Source organism: Geotrypetes seraphini, chromosome 3 (genome assembly GCF_902459505.1).
Source record: "Geotrypetes seraphini chromosome 3, aGeoSer1.1, whole genome shotgun sequence".
In the NCBI taxonomy this organism is placed as follows: Eukaryota; Metazoa; Chordata; class Amphibia; order Gymnophiona; family Dermophiidae; genus Geotrypetes; species Geotrypetes seraphini.
Window position 1 is genome coordinate 152,750,629 of NC_047086.1, and position 20,270 is coordinate 152,770,898.

Sequence of the window (20,270 nt, forward strand, 5' to 3'; positions counted from 1 at the left end):
ACGGGAGAAGGGATCGTAAACTGTTGCGTGAGGCATTGGCTACTCTGAATGTGGTGGATTGCTGGAGGTGGCTACATCCTACGGTTAAGGACTATACTTACTTTTCAGGAATACATTCCTCATATTCTAGAATTGATAATGTTTTTGTGGAGCGGGGACTACTCTGGAGGGTGGAGTCCGCGGGGATTGAGTCCCTCACGTGGTCGGACCATGCCCCGGTGTGGTTGCGACTCCAGGGGGTGGGAGGAGGTTCGGGACGGAAATTTTGGCGTTTTAATGATAGTCTTCTAGATGACCCAGTGGTGGGACCACAGATTGAAGGGTGGATACAAGAATATCTAGATGTAAATGTGGAGTGTGGAGCTTCGTTAGAAGCGGTTTGGGAAGGGCTAAAGGCTACCCTTAGGGGCAGATTAATAGCCCTGTCGTCGGCCCGGCAGCGTAAACGGCGGGAGGATGCGGCGGGCCTGTTGAATGTGATTGGTGGGTTGGAGAGTTTGCATAAGCGTTCTCCTTGGGATGTGGAACTGCGGGAGCGCTTGTTTCAGGCCCGTCAGGATCTCCAGGCTTTAAACTTGGACAGATTGCACCATAACTTACAGCTCCTCCAACAGAGATATTTTGAGTTTTCTAATAAAGCTAGTCGGCTGGTTGCACATCGTCTTAAGGTGCGACAGACGCGCAACCAGATCTTTTCGCTCCGGGCGGCCTCTGGGGAATTGTTACAGACTGAGGATGCTATCCATGCCCGTTTTGTGGAATATTATTCCCAACTCTATACTCCGGAAGCTCCAGGGCCCTCACGGGACCGGGACGCTTATTTAACTTCAGCTGAGTTGCCCCAGATTGCACAGGCTGATGTGGCGCGGTTGGACCGCCCTCTCACGTTGATTGAGGCTCGTAGAGAGCTGCGTTCTATGAAGCTCGGTAAGTCGCCTGGGTTGGATGGTTTTACCGTTCGATACTACAAGCGTTTTCAAGATCTGCTGCTGCCTCCTCTGTTGCGTTTTCTTAACTCCTTGCAAGGGAATAGTGCCCTCCCCTACTTCATGCGCTTGGTGGGTGTGACAGTGTTGGCTAAGGAGGGGAAGGATCCACTTCAATGTGCTTCCTACAGGCCGATATCCTTGTTGGGGGTCGATACTAAGATCTTCACGCGAATTTTGGCGGACCGATTGATGAGCTGGATCCCCCGGCTGATCCATCCAGATCAGTCGGGTTTTGTGGTAGGCAGACAGGTGGGTGACAATACTCGTCGGGTCTATAACTTGTATGACCGGGCCAGGGGGGGGGGGGGGCGCGGGAAACGGTGTTTTTGTCTATCGATGCTGAGAAGGCGTTTGACAGGGTATCTTGGCCTTTTTTATTTCAGGTCCTGGAGTCTGTGGGTTTGGGTCCACGAATACGGGATTGGATTCGGGTCCTATATAGTGGACCTCTGAGTTGCATCAAGGTGAATGGGGGTTATTCGGAGACTTTCTCTCTGGCAAGGGGAACACGTCAGGGGTGTCCTCTCTCTCCGCTCCTTTTCGCTTTGACGGTGGAACCCCTGGCGCAGCGAGTGCGGATGAATCAGGATATTAAGGGGGTCACGGTGCCGGGAGGGGATTTTAAGTTGGCTTTGTTTGCGGATGACATTTTGTTTACGGTGGAAGACCCTGCAACTTCTTTGCCGGCTATATTGCGGGAGTTGGATATTTATAGTGAGGTATCGGGATTTCGGGTCAATGTTGGTAAATCGGAGCTCCTCAATATTAACTTGCCTGCTGACCGGGTATCCTATCTCCGAGACCGGTATCCGTTTCGGTGGGTTCAACGCTCTTTGCGATATCTCGGGGTTTATTTTGGACCGCCGGGAGTGGACTTATATGACCTTAATTTTCCTCCGCTCTTTCGTCGTATTCACCAGGATTTGCTTAATTGGAAAGATCTGTATTTTTCTTGGTTGGGCCGGGTGGCCATTGTGAAGATGATGATTCTGCCTCGTCTGTTGTTCTTATTCCAAGTATTGCCCCTATGGGTGGGTAGAAGAACGTTAGAGGGGGTTCAAAGGCATATCTTTAATTTTATTTGGGCTGGTCGGCAGCCAAGGGTGAGTAGGAAGGTTTTATTTATGGGGAGAGGGGATGGGGGGTTGGGGGTCCCTGATGTGGTGAAATATCAGGCTGCTCAGCTGCGCGCCCTTTTAGAATGGCAGACGCAGACGCCGAAACCGTGGGTGGAAATTGAGCAAAGTTTAAGTGATGGGGTGCCTTTGTTACATCGGCCGTGGGTACCTGGTAGGGCACGACTGGTGGGGGGGGGGGGGGGTATCCTCGGTAGTGACTTCTTTGAGGGTATGGAATCAGACCCGAGCTTGTTTATTGGGGAGTAGGCGGAATTCCTGGTAAACCCCATTGAGACACAATCCTGACTTTCCACCGGGAAGGGATGGGGGAGTGTTTGCAGACTGGGAGTCTCGGGGCTTAGTTTGTGTGGGACAGTTGTGGGATCCGGTCCTGGGAGGTGTTAGACCCTTTACTGAACTCAGGGGCAAGTTTGGGTTTGGGATATGGGATTTGTTCCCCTACCTACAGGTTCTCCATTATATCAGGACCTCGGGTCTTCTGGGGGACTTGAGGGGTGGTAAGACGCCCTTTGAGCTGTTATTGGGTCCAGTGCTTCGGAAGGGAGCTCTCTCTGCGCTATATAGGTGTCTTAATTGTCGGGGGGCTCCCCTTCCTTACATGAGGGCCTGGGAGGGCGATTGTGGTTCGGCTATTTCCTGGGACACTTGGGGTGCCATATGGTCAGAGATTTCCTCGGTGGGTATAGCTGCTTTGCTGATCGAGAATGGTTACAGGGTCCTCTTTCGTTGGTACTATACCCCGCAGGTTGTGGCTCGTTGGCAGGGAGGTGCGAGTGTTCTGTGTTGGAGGGGCTGTGGGGAAGTGGGTACCTACTTTCATATGTGGTGGCAGTGTGGGCAGGTGTGTGGATTCTGGACTGAGGTTTTTGTTCGGGTGTCCCGGATCCTGGATGTCCAGATACCGGCTGATTGGCGACACGCCTTGTTGTTTTGGCATCAATTGGACCTGGCTTGGGGTGACTCTTTATTTTGTAAGTTGGCATTCACTGCTGCTAGATTAGCCATTGCCTCATTGTGGAATCAAGCGCTCCCTCCCTCGTGGGCCCTGGTGGAGCAACGCTTGCTTAATTGGCAGAACCTTTATCATTTAACGGCTTTGCGACATGGTAAACTACATGGCTATGCCCATATTTGGCGTAGTTTTTGGGCTTCTGGGGGGGTTTGTGGCAGGGGTGGCCAGGGGCTTTGAGTTGGTTTTGGAGTAGGAATGGATGGGCGATACTTGGGGGGATCTCATAACCATATTCCTTTTCACGTTTTGGTTTCTGTTTGGAATTGACTGTTTCTCAACCTTATCGAGAGCTGTAGGTATTGTGTTATGTCCCTAGGGGGGTGGGTGGGGGGGTGTGGGTTGTGTTTTGGTGGGTATTTTTGATTGCTCTTATTAGTCTGTAGGAATTGTACATGTCTCTGTTATTATGTTGGAGCGAGGTATCTTGCTCTATGTATCTGTGTTCTTGCATTTCCTGTGCAATTGTACTGTTTGGAGTGTATTACAATAAAAGCTTTTCATTGAAAAAAAAACAAACAAACAGAAACTTGACACAATCCTGGACGAGGAAAACCTACGTGATCCCCACCAACACGGATTCACCAAGGGCAGATCCTGCCAATCTAACCTAATTGACTTTTTTAACTGGGCTACTAGACATCTGGATGCCGGAGAGTCACTGGATGTAGTATATTTGGACTTCAGCAAAGCTTTTGATAGCGTCCCACACCGCAGGTTATTGAACAAGCTGAAATCGATTGGATTAGGGGACACTAACTACACGGGTTGGGGATTGGCTGAGCAGTAGACTACAGAGAGTGGTGGTAAACGGTACCCCATCCAAAACATCAGACGTGACCAGTGGAGTGCCACAGGGCTCGGTCTTAGGCCCGATTCTATTACTTATTCATAAGTGATATGACCCAAGGACTTAGAGGAAAAGTTTCACTGTTCGCAGACGACGCCAAACTTTGCAACATAGTAGGTAAAAGCATTTTGCCTGATCATATGAAGCAGGACCTACTACTGCTGGAAAGGTGGTCATCAACTTGGCAGCTAAGCTTCAATGCTAAAAAGTGTAAGGTAATGCACCTCGGTAAGAAGAACCCGTGCAAAACGTACATATTAAATGGTGAGACCTTGGCCAGGACCACAACGGAACGTGATCTAGGGGTGTTCATTAGTGATGACATGAAGGCTGCCAATCAAATGGAGAATGCTTCCTCCAGGGCAAGGCAAATGATGGGTTGTATCCGTAGAGGTTTTGTCTGCAGGAGACCCGAGGTCATAATGCCGCTGTACAGATCCATGATGAGACCTCATTTGGAGTATTGTGTTCAATTCTGGAGACCACACTACCGGAAGGATGTGCTGAGAATTGAGTCGGTTCAGCAAATGGCCACCAGGATGGTCTTGGGGCTCAAGGATCTCATGTATGAAGAAAGGCTGAATAAATTTCATCTGTACTCACTTGAGGAACGAAGAGAGAGGGGAGACATGATTGAAACATTTAAGTACATCACGGGCCGTACCGAGTCGGAAGATGGTATCTTCTGTCTCATAGGACCCTCGACCACCAGAGGGCATCCGCTGAAAATTAGGGGAGGGAAATTTCATAGCGACTACAGAAAAGCACAGTTACTTACCGTAACAGGTGTTATCCAGGGACAGCAGGCATATATTCTCACATGTGGGTGACGTCATCTACGGAGCCCCGGCGCGGACAGCTTTTCAAGCAAACTTGATTGAAGTTTCAAGTTTGCACACTGCACCACGCATGTGCATGCCTTCTCGCCCACTAGAGGGCGCATCCCACCTCGTGGTCCTCAGTTCCATAACTAGCAAGGAAGCCATCCCCGGGGAGGCGGGCGGGTTGTGAGAATATATGCCTGCTGTCCCTGGATAACACCTGTTACGGTAAGTAACTGTGCTTTATCCCAGGACAAGCAGGCATGATATTCTCACATGTGGGTGACCTCCAAGCTAACCAAAGTAGGGCAGGCGGGAGGATGGCAATTTAGGAAAACAGATTTTGCAAAACTGACTGGCCAAACCGGCCGTCACTCCTGGATAGAGTGTCCAGACAGTAATGAGAGGTGAATGTATGAACCGAAGACCAAGTGGCAGCCTTACATATGTCCTCCATCGGAGTGGATCGGAGAAAGGCTATCGAAGCTGCCATTGCTCGGACCTTGTGCCCCGTGACTCGACCCGGGGGAGGAAGGCCAGCCTGAGCGTAGCAAAAGGAAATGCAAGCGGCCAACCAGTTAGACAGAGTGCGCTTGGAAACTGGATGCCCTAATCGATTGGGATCGAAGGACAAGAACAATTGAGGAACCTTCCGATGAGACCTGGTGCGTTGAAGATAATATGCCAACGCCCTCTTACAGTCAAGCGTGTGAAGCGCCGTCTCGCCAGGATGGGAGTGGGGCTTCGGGAAGAACACAGGAAGGACAATGGACTGATTGAGGTGGAAGTCAGAGACAACTTTAGGTAAAAACTTAGGATGGGTGCGGAGAACCACCTTGTCGTGATGAAAGACAGTGAAAGGAGGGTCCGCAACCAAGGCTTGCAACTCCCCAATCCGCCTGGCGGAGGTGAGGGCGATCAGAAACACCACCTTCCAAGTCAGAAATTTCAAGAGGGACTTGTTGAGTGGCTCAAAGGGGGGTTTCATCAGTTGAGCCAGGACCACATTCAAATTCCACACGACCGACGGAGGCTTAAGAGGGGGACAAACCCTGAGTAACCCTTTCATGAAGCGTGTCACCAAGGGATGGAGTGACAGAGGGCGTCCATCCAGAGGTTGGTGGAAAGCAGAAATCGCACTGAGATGAACCCGCACCGAAGTGGTTTTCAAGCCAGAGCGCGACAAATGGAATAAATAGTCCAAAACCGAGGATACCGGGACTGATACCGGATCCAGGTGAAAAGACGAACACCAGGTGGAAAACCTGGTCCATTTCTGCGCATAGCAGAGCCTCGTCGAGATCTTGCGGGAGGCTTCCAACACCTCCCTCACCGATTGAGACAGGTCCGGAGGAGTCAGGGAACAAGAAACCAAGCTGTCAGGTGCAATGACTGCAGATTGGGATGTAACATGGATCCTTGACTCTGAGACAGCAGAGAAGGAGATACAGGCAGGGGAAGAGGCTCCCTGGCACTGAGCTGGAGCAGCAGGGAGAACCAGTGCTGACGCGGCCACCGAGGTGCTATGAGAATCATCGTGGCCGTGGACGATTTTAGGTGTACCAACGTTCGCATGATCAGAGGAAACGGAGGGAATGCATACAGGAACCTCCCTTCCCAGTCTAGTAGGAAGGCATCCGCTTCTAGACGGTCCCGCGAGTACATCCGAGAACAATATAGTGGTAGTTTGTGTGTCTCCGGAGAGGCAAACAGATCCACCTGTGGCGTTCCCCAGCGAGCGAAAACCTCGCGCAGAACTGCTGAGTGTAGGCTCCACTCGTGCGGTTGCAGAAGTCGACTGAGTTTGTCCGCCAGGCAATTCCGTTCTCCTTGGATGTAGACCGCCCGGAGGAAGATGTTCCGGGAGGCCGCCCACTCCCACAGGCGGAGAGCCTCGGAACAGAGGGGCCAAGACCCCGTTCCCCCCTGCTTGTTCACATAGTACATTGCCACCTGGTTGTCCGTGCGGACGAGGACTACCTGGTCCTGCAATATGTGAACGAAGGTTCGAAGTGCTAGGAAGATGGCCCGCAGCTCCAGCACGTTGATATGACAGCGACGGTCTTCTGCCGACCACAGGCCCTGCGTGCGAAGACCGTCGAGATGGGCTCCCCACGCGTACTCCGAGGAGTCCGTGGTCAGGACCTTGCGGAAAGGCGGAGTGCGGAACAGTAGCCCCATGGACAGATTTGAAGAGTCTGTCCACCAACGCAGCGATTTCCGCAAAAGCGGAGTCACCGAAATGAGGCGAGACACCGGGTCGCACTCCTGACGCCACTGGGACGCGAGGGTCCACTGAGGGATCCTCAGATGTAGCCTCGCAAACGGCGTGACATGTACCGTCGAGGCCATATGGCCCAGCAGCATCATCATGTGCTTGGCCGACACCCTCGATAGTTGGGAGACCTGGCGGCTCATCCGTACCAAGGCTTCCAACCGCTGGGTCGGCAGGTAGGAGCGCAGGCGCACCGTGTCCAGCACCGCACCTATGAATTGAAGAGACTGAGACGGCCTCAACTGAGACTTTGGAAAGTTTATCTCGAACCCGAGAGTTTGCAGGAAGGCAATAGACTGTCGGGTCGCTGAGATAACCCCCTCCCTGGTCGGGGCTTTGATGAGCCAATCGTCCAGGTAAGGGAACACATGGAGTCCACGTGAACTCAGGGCTGCCGCAACCACCACCATGCACTTCGTGAATACTCGTGGGGACGCGGCCAGGCCGAAGGGCAGTACCCTGTACTGGAGGTGGAGGTCCCCCACCTGGAATCATAAGAATCTTCGGCAGGCGGGGTGCACCGGAACATGGGTGTATGCTTCCTTCAGGTCGAGGGAGCACATCCAGTCCCCTTCCTCCAAGAGAGGATACAAAACCGGGAGAGATAGCATTCGAAACTTCTCCCGGGCCAGGAATTTGTTGAGCTTCCTGAGGTCCAGTATGGGGCGCAGGTCCCCGGTCTTTTTTGGAACTAAAAAGTAGCGGGAGTAAAACCCCGTACCCCACTGGTCCTTGGGGACCGGCTCGACCGCCCGAAGCTTCAAGAGGGCTTTTGCTTCGGTTATAAGGGTCGGTAGCTGCGAACGATTGCAGGGGACTAAACTTGGGGGACTGTCCGGCGGCGAGGACACAAAGTTGAGCGAGTAGCCCTCGGAGACGATCCGGAGCACCCAAGCGTCTGAGGTAATCCCGGTCCATGCCTCCAGGAAGGACCGAAGACGGCCCCCGATAGGAAGGGGTTCCTGTGAAAGTGCGGAGGGGAACCCGCCCCGTCCGCTCAGCCCGTCAAAAGGAAGGCGCGGGCTTAGAAGGGCCCTGCGCCGGGGCTTGGGTTTGTCCCCCTCTGCCTCGCTGAGACGGACGTCTCGGAGGCGGTCTCGAGAAAGCCGGGGTCGACTTCTGAGGGTATCGGCGCGGCGGAGGCCGAAAGGGTTTCTGCGGCGGGGGCCTAGGTTTGGGGCGGACCAGGGATGCTAGAGAGCGCTCCTGCTCCGACAAGCGCTTGGTCGCCGCATCCAATGACTCGTCAAATAACTCGGACCCCACACAAGGCAAGTCTGCAAGGCGTTCCTGCAGGTTTGGGTCCATGTCGAGGGTGCGAAGCCAGGCCAAGCGGCGCATGGCCACTGCGAGGGCCGACACCCTCGAAACCAGCTCAAAGGCGTCGTACACTGCATGGAATAGGTACAACCGCAATTGGGACAGGTTGGACATAAACTTATCGAATCCTGCTCTTTGGGAGTCCGGTAACGAGTTTCGATATTGAGGGAGGTCCTTCACCATACCACGCAAATAGGAGGAAAAGGTGAAGGCGTAATTTAGAACCCTGGTGGCCATCAGGGAATTTGAATAGAGGCGACGGCCAAACTTGTCCAGGGTCCGCCCCTCCCTGCCTGGTGGAACCGCCGCAGAAACCCGTGAGGGCTGTGATTTTTTTAGAGCAGACTCCACCAGAAGAGACTGGTGTGAGAGCTGCGCCTTATCGAACCCTTTAGGAGGAATCGTCCTATACTTCGATTCCATTTTTGAAGGTACAGACGTGACTGTAAGAGGGTTTGACAAGTTCTTCAGCCAGGTCTGCAAAAGGACACTGTTGAGAGGGAGTCTAGGCACCTCTCTAGGAGGAGTGGGGAGGTCCTGTTCCTCCAAAAATTCTTTGGAATACCGAGAACTTACCATCAGGTCAATCCCCAGGGCTTGGGCCATGTCCTGAACGAAGGATGAAAACGAGGACGGCCTAGCCTGGGGAGACGGGGTTCTCGACCGCCCCACCGAGGAGAGGGGGGAGGCCTCATGGGAATAATGAGGATCCCTAACAGATCCCGAGTCCCAGGATCCCCTCTCGAGGGCCCTCGAGGGGGAAGGGGAAGTTGTCCTCCTCGCAGAACCCTTGGGTGAGGACCCCGGGGTTCGTGGGACACTCTCCCGTTTCCTCGGCGAGGCGGCCCGGGAAGACTTCCCACGAGGTGAGCGGAGGAGCCTCGGGTTGTCGAGGCGCAACTCCGACACCTGCAGCGCCTCGCCCCCGAACGACGAGGAACGGTCGCGCCGAGGCGAGCCTCGGGGCCGCTTAGACTTCCTCGATCGACGCCCCGTCCGAGGTCGCGTCGAGGGCGAGGCGTGCCTGGAAGACCCGGAGGAAGAGGAGGAAAGACGGCGCACTCTGCGCAACTTTTCTTTGGGCCTTACACTCCGCTCAGGGGGTTCCCCCGAGGTCGAGGTCCGGGGCGGGGCCGAGACCGAGGTGAACGGGGCCACAGTACCCGAGACCGAGGTCGCCGAGGCCGAGGCTCCCGAGACCGAAGGCGCCCCGGCCGAGGTCGAGGCCGCCGGAACCGCAACACGTTGCAACACTTCCAGGGCTCCCGACAGCTCCGATGAGATCAGAGCTCGGAGGAGATCCTGGAAGGCCGGAATCCCCACGAAGGTGGGGAGTTCCGAGTCCGGGGCACACTCCCTGGAGGGCGACCTCGGTCTCGAGTATTCCCTCGGGGTGTGCGGAGTCGAGGTCCGATGCGGGGCCGGGGTCGACCCACCCGCCTTGGCCTGACTCGAGGATGGCTTCTTTGCTGAAGGGGATGGAACAGAGGACTTACCCGAAGCTTGCTTCACGGACGACGCCTTCGAGGAGGATGGCCGAGGCGAGGCCGAGGCCCCCGAGGACGCCGAGGCCGAGGTCAAGGCCGGGGCCGAAGCCGAGGCCGACGTCGAGGCCTTAGGCGGCGCGTCGACGGCGAACAATTCCGCCATTCTGGCCTTGCGGCGACGGAGGGCCCTGTTTTGGAAGGTAGCACAGCGATCACACGACTCTGTCGGATGTTCGGGCCCAAGACAGACAATGCACCACCGGTGAGGGTCAGTGATGGAAAGCAACCTCTCACACCGGCTGCACTTTTTGAATCCCGTAACAGGACGGGACATCAACGAAGAAAAAGAAGAGGGCCGGGAACGTACCGACGTCCCGCGGCCACGGCTTCCGGGAGCCCCCGGAGCCAGACGAAAAACGAAATACTTTTTTTTTTTTTTTTTTTGAAAAGAACCGAAAAGAAAAACAGCACCGCGAACTAATTCGATGGGAAAACAAACTAAACGCGGCAGCTAGAAGGCAAAAACACTGGAGCTCAGATCCACAGGGCTTTCTTGCTCCGCGGAAAAAATTGAACTGAGGACCACGAGGTGGGATGCGCCCTCTAGTGGGCGAGAAGGCATGCACATGCGTGGTGCAGTGTGCAAACTTGAAACTTCAATCAAGTTTGCTTGAAAAGCTGTCCGCGCCGGGGCTCCGTAGATGACGTCACCCACATGTGAGAATATCATGCCTGCTTGTCCTGGGATAAATACTTCTTCACCGAAAGAGTGGTGGATCATTGGAACAAACTCCCACTGTAGGTGATTGAGGCCAGCAGCGTATCAGATTTTAAGAGAAAATGGGATATTCATTTGGGATCTCTAGGGGAGTAAAGTCAGGGGGCTGGGTTTTTGGTGGGCTATAGCCCTTTTCTGCCGTCATTTTTCTATGTTTCTATTGAGAAGAATGCTAGGTTCACCTTAGGGGTTAGCACCCAAGAAAAGGATCTGGGCAATATGCTGAAACCTTCCGTCCAATGTACTGTGGCAGCCAAAAAAACCAAATAAGATGCTAGAAATTATTAGAAAAAGGATAAGACTAAGAATGGTTCGATCTTACCTTGAGTACTGTATTCAATTCTGCCATGTCAAGAAAGAATTAGGAAAGGTTCAAAGAAAAGCAACCAAGATGATAAAGGGGATGAAACTCCTCTCGTATGAGGAAAGACTAAAGAGGATAGGGCTCTTCAGTTTGGAAAGAAAGAGAAAGCTGAGGGGAGATATGATTGAAACCTACAAAATTCTGAGTGGTGTAGAATGGGTAATGGATCGATTTTTACTCCATCAAAATTACAAAAACTAGGAGACACCCAAAGTTACAGGGAAATACTTTTAAAAACAATAGGAGAAAAAAAATTTTCACTCAGAATAGTTATTCTCTGGAACACGTTGCCAGGGGATGTGGTATAAGCAGTTAATGTAGCTGGTTTAAAAAAAAAATGCTTGGACAAGTTCCTGGAGGAAAAGTCCATAGTTTGCTATTGAGACAGACATGGAGGAAGCCACGGCTTGTCCTGTATTGGTAGCATGGAATGTTGCTACTATTTGGGTTTTTGCCAGGTACTTGTGATCTGAATTCGTCACTATGAAGTTGGGATACTAAGCTAGATGAACCATTGGTCTGACCCAGTATGGCTATTCTTATGTTCCTGAGCTTGGAAATCAAAACCAGATCCCTCAGATGACAATGCACAACAAAATGAATTCAGTTCTGTTAGAAAAGCAGACACGTCCCCACCACAAAATGTACATCCATGTTAAAACTCTAAATCAAACAAGTCTTAATTTTACAAACATACATACCATATTCCAATTTGGAAGAGTCACTGAAGATCTTAAGGTAAGAGGATTCACAGTCTTGAGTTTCAATGTCCACATCACCAAATTTTATGAGCAGCTTTTTACCCTCAGGTACTTGAATTCTCCTTTCACAGAAAGTATAGTTGGGGTAGGTATTGGGATAGTTCATGGAGGTCAGTGTGCCACTCTCCTGATGCACCACCATGTGCCCACATCCATCACCTGGCAGAAGAGAGAAAGATGACAAAACCGTCTAAATCAGAAGTGGCCAACTTTAACTAGCCAGCAAACCATCCAACTGTCTTGCAACAATTTTGCAGGGGTCACAACCAACTGTAAGACTGCAGACTCCACAGTGAAAAGCATCCTAAACACATAGTAATCAATATACAGCTTATGCTAGTTAACCCTTTCAGGACCAAGGGACATATTTGTCCCATAACTTTAAAATCCTATAAATTTTGATTGGGATAGTCTACAGTTCTAAATTTGATATGTACGGATTCCATATGATACTGCCTTTATGTAAACAAACTGGTTCCGACATTCATTCATTAGTGTCGTTGCTAGATTGACGAGAAGATTCACTTGCCACACTGTCCATAAGCCAGAAGTGTGATTTTTTTAAATAAAAATAATGATATTTCACAAAAAAAATCAATTTTTTGGCATCTGCAAGCCCTTTTTACCATAAAAATGTCGTCAAAACCACAAAAATTGGCCTACGATCCTTATGGTCCTGAAAGGGTTAAGCAATGGAATGCTACAGGCTGAGTAAGAACACTGGTTAGAGAAGAGGGCTGAGAACTAGAGAATAACACGGGGACAAATTTGTCCTCGGCCCCGCAAGAACTCAATTTTCCTGTCCTGATCCCGTGAGTTTTGTCACTGTCCCTGTCACTGCCCCATTCCTGTAAGCTCTGCCTTAACCGCACAAGCCTCGAACACTTATGATTTTAAAAGGTTTGAGGACAGAACTTAAAGGAATGGGGCAGGTACAGGAAAAGAACTCACGGGAACGGCAAAATTAGTTCCTGCAGGGATGGGGAAAAATTTGTCCCCGTGTCATTCTCTAGTGAGAACCACAGAGACCAGCTTTCAAATGTCACCAATACTCTCTGTGACTTTGGACAAGCCATTTATGAGCCATTTTACTAAGATGCACTAAGAAATGGGTTGACATGTCCTTATACAGGAATTTCCCACAAGCCAAGCCCATTTTTAGTGTGGCAGTCAAAAAAAGGCTTGTATCTATTTGTCGATATATGGCCATGCGTTAATGTTACAATAATGAAACAGCTTTTGTTATACAACTCAATAAACTTTTACTATAATCAAAGTTACATATATTAAATACAAACAAAACATTTTTAAACATACCATTGCTCCAAGAAAACCACCCTATACAAATGTTGAGCCAAAGTCCACTAAGCTTAAAATACCAAAATACAAATAAACATATAAAATTCCAGCTAATTATTCTTCAGACCTTCTTAATTCAGATCATTATCATTGAAGAAAATCTTTCAAAGTTCTTCTGTATCCACTGAGCCAAACAGTTGTAATAACGCTGTGTGGGTCAGCCTTGCTCTACACCAGTGGTCTCAAACTCGCGGCCCGGGGGCCACATGCGGCCCGCCAGGTACTATTTTGAGGCCCTCGGTATGTTTATCATAATCACAAAAGTAAAATAAAACAGTTTCTTGATCATATGTCTCTTTAGCTATAAATTACAATATTATTATTAAGACTTAGCCAAAAGGAAAGATTTATAAACTATAAAGAGTTTTACCTCATGCAAAATTGCCATTTCTTTAATAAGACATTAACTATTTTTTCTGAGGCCCTCCAAGTACCCACAAATCCAAAATGCGGCCCTGCAAAGGGTTTGAGTTTGAGACCACTGCTCTACACCAAGGAGACTAGACTCATGAGCAGTAATCCTCAGAGCTATGCAAAACTACAATCATTAATCTGGTATAAGAACATAAGATTTGCCGCAGCTGGGTCAGGCCAGTGGTCCATCGTGCCCAGCACTCTGCTCACACGGCGGCCCTTACCTGCATATGGTCTGTTCCAGAAGAAACTTATCCAACCTTTTCTTGAATCCCTGAAGGGTGCTTTCCCCTATAACAACCTCCGGAAGAGTGTTCCCCGATTTCTACCACTCTCTGGGTGAAGAAGAACTTTCTTACATTTGTACGGAATCTTTTTCCTTCTAACTTTAGCGAGTGCCCTCTCGTTCTCTTTACCTTGGAGAGGATGAACAATCTCTCTCTTTCTTTACTAAGTCAATTCCCTTCAATATCTTGAATGTTTCGATCATGTCCCCTCTCATTAATACATATAGTTAACATGCTTAATATACCTATAGTGATGACAACCAATGTTAGCATTCACATGCAGTCATTTAAAAAAAACATTACCACGGGAGGGTTCAGAAAAGAGCGACACGTTTGATAAAAGGTATAGAAAACCGGTAAGACATGCTATTTAAGATCCAAGATGGCGATCTGAGAGCAGGACGCGCTAAGCTGCGTGTCCCAGAATCGCATTCGTTGGAATATTTCTAGCGGTATTCACTTACCGCAATGCCGAAGAGACAGGGCCGGAGTGCCGCTTCTGCCTCGCGGCGTCCTGGAGCCCCGGGTCTCGGGAATATACAGGAACTTTTGCGGCGCATGCAGGAGGTCACAGCGATGTCGGATGGCGGCCTGCAGAGGACACAGGGAGGCGAACCCGTTGTGGATACTCCTGGGCCCGATACTACACTGAGCTCCGACGTTAGGGCACCGCCCCCGCAGCCCCAGACAACCAGCTCTCCCAGGGGCAGGGAAACCCCAGATTCAGTGGTTTTCTCTTCTCCAGAGGCAAGGAAGGATTCACTGGAGAGTTTGGAGGTTGGGGCCCACCTTTCCAGGGCCCCCATGGAGATATCTGGGGGAACACCATCTCAACATGAGGGGGAAGGGCAGAAGACACCCCCCGAAGGACTTCAGGACGGTGAGCACTTTACATTTACACAAACTCCAATTGTACTGATTAAACCTGCAGAAGTGACTTTAGACTCTATTTGGGACTTAATGGCTGGTTTTGTTAAAAATATTACTCCTACATTTCAACAAATTGAAGGGAAAATTAAGGAACATGATAAAGAACTGAAGAATTTAAGAGAAGAAACGAATATTTCTAACTCATCCATTCAAAAAATAGAAAAAGAAATTGTATCATCGAAACAAATTCAAGAGACTTTAGTTAAAGACAATATTAACCTAAGGAAGAAGATTGAAATGCTTGAGAACAACTCACGTAGCAATAATTTAAGGTTAATTAACTTTCCAAGACTCGAGTTAGTAACACCTAGAGATATGCTTAAGAGATATCTAGTGGAAAATTTAGAAATACCCGAAGATTCATTACCACCATTTTCACGGGTTTATTATTTGCCTGATAAAGAACAAAATCAACAACAAAAAGTAAAATCTTCAGATCAAGAACTCTTAAACATTTCACAGATTTTAGAAACATCTGAGAAAGATTTAGCATCATCAGCCACTATGATCATTACTTTAGCTTTGCCAATTGATAAAACATGGTTGTTAAAACTTTATTTTAAAAATAGACTAAAAATCTTTTTGGGTTATAAAATACAAATGTTCCCAGATTTGGCACGGGAGACGCAAAGGCGCCGCCGTGAATTTCTTCTTTTGAAACCTGGGGTTTTATCTTTGGGGGCAACTTTTTATTTGAGACACCCGTGTAAATGTATTGTGTATTACCGTACTCTTAAATATGTGTTTTTTGAACCATCACAACTGACAAATTTCGTGGCTATGTCTCATCTGATTGTTAATAATCTTTGAGCCCTATAATTTGGATATTGTGACCCCTTCTCATTGCTATAGCTCTCAGTTTGTTTTTTCTTATAATTTCGCCAATTTTCTTTAATTCTTGGATCTTAATTTGTGGACTTGAGCATAAATAGTATATTTGTTAACTTAGGAATTATATTAGTATTGTATTTGATATCTATTCTATTCTTGCTTTCTGTACAAGTGTAATACTTGAAATTTAAGTTGAAAATAAAAAAAGGTATAGAAAACCTTTCATTTGCTGAAAGATTAGAGAAACTAGGGCTCTTTTCCCTAGAAAAGAGGAGACTTAAGAGGGGACATGATAGAGACTTACAAGATCATGAAGGGTATAGAGAAAGTGGAGAGGAACAGATTCTTAAAACTTTCGATAAATACAAGAACAAGAGGGCATTCGGAAAAATTAAGAGGGGACAGATTCAGAACCAATGCTAGGAAGTTCTTCTTCACCCAACGGGTGGTGGACAAATGGAATGCGCTTCCAGAGGGTGTAATAGGACAGTGTACGGTATTGGGGTTCAAGAAGGGATTAGATAACTTCCTGAGGGAAAAGGATATAGAAGGATATAGATAGAGGATTACTATACAGGTCCTGGACCTGATGGGCTGCCGCGTGAGTGGACTGCTGGGCACGATGGACCTCTGACCCAGCAGAGGCACTGCTTATGTTCTTATGGGAGCGCTTTCTGGCAAATTCTATATAGTCTGCCTAAAGTTCGGTGCCTACATAGGCACCTAATAATTGGTCACAGGCTTAATCGACACCAATACTTTGCACTTGATTGAAAGTTGGGTGTCTAACTCGAAAAACACAATTCTGTAAAACGTAGGTGCCTAGTCCAAAGTAGAGAATGACACAGTGACAAAATTCATCACCGTTCCCGTCCCTGCGGATAACCGCGGGAAATAATCCCATGTCATTTTCTAGTGTCTATTTCAACCTCAGTCCTTCTACACCAGCATTCTTCAAAGCAAAGCTTGTGGGTCAGTGGTTGTGGCCATTCATACTCTGATTCTTCCCTCTCTCCTTAAAGAATGACATGAAGATGGTTTCCCGCGGTTATCCGCGGGGACGGGAACGGTGATGAATTTGTCACCGTGTCATTCTCTAGTCCAAAGCGCTTACCTAAAAGCGGGCAGGTCATAGGCATGTTTTCAAGTAGGTACCCCATTTAGGCGAAGAAAACCCTGGCATAAATACAGTGCACCTAACTTTTAGAGAATCATGCAAAGCTTCACACTTGTCAGCGCTATGCAGAAATCGGGACCTTACCACTTCTTGTTTAGGAGGCACCAACCAATTAGCACGGCGGTAATGTCAGCATGCTAGCTGATTATTGCAAACACACCCATTTCTCCATACAAAATGCTCCTCCACACACAAAATTTAAAATAAAAACAAAAAATCATGAACTTGACGGGCGCAGAGGGCAAAACAATCATGAAACGCTCTAGCACATCCCAAATTAGGCCCCTAACCCTCCACTGCCTCTAGTACAAACATAGGGGCAGATGCAGAAACTACTGCAGTCCTAATCCATAGTTACTGTGGGTTCACATGGCTCGTACGTGTTAAGCAATGCAAAGGTTTGAGCTTAGCTGTTAATGGCCAGTGCAGAACATGCCGATGCCCAGATCCAAACCTCTCTATATTTGCATACTTCAAAAATGATGATTGCTTTTCAATTCAAGAAATACACAACCCCAATATTGGTTTCATCTTAAAGCCTTAAGGAAAAGAACGTCAGGAACAGATATCCTGTAGCGCAGTGGTCTCCAACGCGTGGCCACTGAAGTCCTCCATTACAGCCAAAATACTTTTCAAATCCTGTAAATGCCTTAATTTCATGGAAAACCACCAAACAACCTTATTTGCAAAAGATTCTTCAAGAGATATATAAAAAACATTAATGCTCAAAACAGTGTGCAATTAAATTACAAAAGTAGTTTGAAGCCATACCGTACTTTCTAAAAAAAAAAAAAAAAGACAGCTCAGTGATTTCTCCCTGAAACTACACTGGTGAACAAGTGAGGAGTGCAAAAAATCAATCTATGTATACATAAATGAGAGATTTCCCAAGATTTATACAAAATTTAAAATAAAAATATTTTAAAATAGAGAAAATGATGTAGTGGTGGACCCGCATACATTTCGATGTACAATGCTAAATGTGTGGTACCACCAGAATATTTTACCTTGGAAAGGTTAGTTCCCACTACTGACTTTCTCTCATAATTTAATTGAATACTTTATTGAGCATTGATGCTTGTTGTATATCTCTTGGGAATCTCCTGCAAATGAGATTCCCACTCCCAAGGATATACCCCACCTCTCCAAGTGGCCTAGTGGTAGAGCTGCTGCCTCCATACCCAGAGGTTGTGGGATCAAATCCCAAGGCTCCTTTTGACCCTGGGCAAGTCACTTAATCCATTGCCCCAGGTACAAAATACCTGCCCCCCTCCCAGACTTATTTGCAGGCCTTCACCGGACCACCAGGCTCTGCACGTTGTTCCCCCTCCTTCCTCTGTTCATCTTACCTCCTCTGCTGCTGGAATCCCTGGTGGTCCAAAGGTGTAGCGGGCACTGCTAACCTGGTCTGTCGCTGCCACGAGTTCCGGCTGCTGCTGAACGGTACCAAGCTGGAGCACGCTTTGGCACTGCTGGTCGTTGCTAAGCGGCTTTCTGAATGGCGCCTGCTACACCTCTGGACCACCAGGTATTCCAGCGGCAGAGGAAGTAAGATGGGCAGGGCAGGGAGGGGGACAGGGTGGAGAGCTTGGCAGGGGATGGAGGAAAGGGGGCTGGATGCAGAGCCTGGCAGGGCACTTGAATATTAAGTTGCCCGACATATTCGAGGTCAACCATTTTTTTTTCTCCTTGGTCATGACATATATTCGATTATATATGGTAAGTACAGGCAGTCCCCGGATTAAGAACGAGTTACATTTTTAAATCTGTTCTTGTCAGATTTGTATGTAACTCAGAACTTTAGATTTTAAGATTCTTGCTGCTTACCTCTGCTCCCAGCTGACAAAAGGGCCAACTGTCCCTAACCAGTGTTCCCTCTAAGGTACAGCATGCCCAACCACACACTGTTCTTAATGTAGCCATGCATCATTCCTGAATCTGCTGCAGAAGTGTAGGAGTCCAAGCCACTGGAAATACTGCTCAGTGAAATTAAATGAAGCTGCAACCGCGTTCTTAAGTAAGAGTCGTACTTAAGTCGGGCATCTAACTCGGTAACTGCCTGCACTTGTCTATATGTAAACCGTTTTGAGCATGGTTGTATAACTACAAAAAGATGGTATACAAGTCCTAATCCCTTTCCCTTTTCTCCCCTGCACAATTTGCACCTTTTTCTTCTCCTCTGCTCATACCCAAATCCAAACCTTTCCTTCTTCCCCCAATCACATATTTAACTTTCTTCAGAAGCTCTCATCCTGTTGCACAGTTCCCACCTAGCTCAAGCCACCCCTTACTGCCATGGCACACTCCATTTAGCTATCAACCCCTACCCTTAATCACACAAACCCCCAGATTTCTCCAGCAACCCCTACCAATTGGTTCCAGCAGCCACCACCCTCTCTGCCGCTTGCTCCAGCGATCCCTATCCCCAAAATGGCACCCTTCCCCAGCTCGCTTCTGCTGTTATCTCTACTTATGGCATACCCTCCTGCTGTTCAACCTCTCTATGGCACAATACCCTCCTTAGTATGCTGCTGCCCCCCACCACAATACCAACTTCAATATCTATTTTTTTATTTTTTTCCTGACTGCAGCAGCAAGAGGAGTTAGTGAAAATGCCATGATGCTGCTTCTATCCTAGGACCGACTGTTGATTTGAACCACGTAGGTCTTCGTACAACCCCCGTGGATCAAGTGAATAGCTAGGACTAATATGGCAGAAGATGATGTGAACCAATGCACAGTCATTCACTTTCTCATTTGCTGCCTTGATCTCCCATGGGTGGAAGGAGATAAGAGAGGCTAGGGCAGTGGGGGCCACCTGACACGCTCCATTCCCACCCCCTGCCACCACCAGAAAAGCAACCCAGCATGCTCGATTCCCACCTCCAACCCCCCTGCCACAGCTGCAACAGGAACGGGCCAGGAGCGTGCGACTGCACACAGCCAGCCAGCAAGCCTTCCCCCAATGTCAATTCTGATAGACGGCAGGAGAATGTTCCAGGCCCAGCCAATCCTAGGCCGGAACCTTCTCTCCGATGTCAAAATTGATATCGGGGGGTGAGGGGAGCTTGTGGGCTGGCTAGCCACTTGCAGTTGCTGCACGTGCCTGGCCCACTCCTGTTGCGGCAGGGGGTGGGAATGGAGCGTGTTGGGTGGCTGTTGCTGCGGCAGCGGGTGGGAATGGATCATGATGGGGTGGCTGTTGTGGTGACAGCATGGGGGTGGGGGTGGGAATGGAGAGGGTCGGCTTTGGGGGTGGGGCAGGGAGGCAGGGAGAAAGGAAGAAAAAGTTGGACTTATGGAGGGACAGAGAGAGATGTTGGTTTGGGAATGGAATGAGGTCTGGAGGAGAGAAGCATGCAGGAGGCAGAAAAATATTGGATGCACAGTCGGTCAGAAGTGCAACCAGAGATGAAATCACCAGACAAAACGTAGGAAAAATGATTTTATTTTCAATTTAGTGATCAAAATGTGTCAGT

At 48.9% G+C, this 20,270-nt stretch overlaps 1 protein-coding gene across 5 annotated transcripts in view; it reads right to left on the minus strand.

The window, feature by feature from the left end:
* DCBLD1 (discoidin, CUB and LCCL domain containing 1) overlaps positions 1-20,270 on the minus strand; it is a 134,100-nt gene that overhangs the window by 95,449 nt on the left and 18,381 nt on the right. For all 5 annotated transcript variants that reach the window (XM_033935364.1, XM_033935365.1, XM_033935363.1 and 2 more), the window contains exon 2: positions 11,734-11,952. In XM_033935364.1, the coding sequence (XP_033791255.1) occupies positions 11,734-11,952 (219 nt within the window). The remainder of the gene's footprint in view (positions 1-11,733; positions 11,953-20,270) is intronic.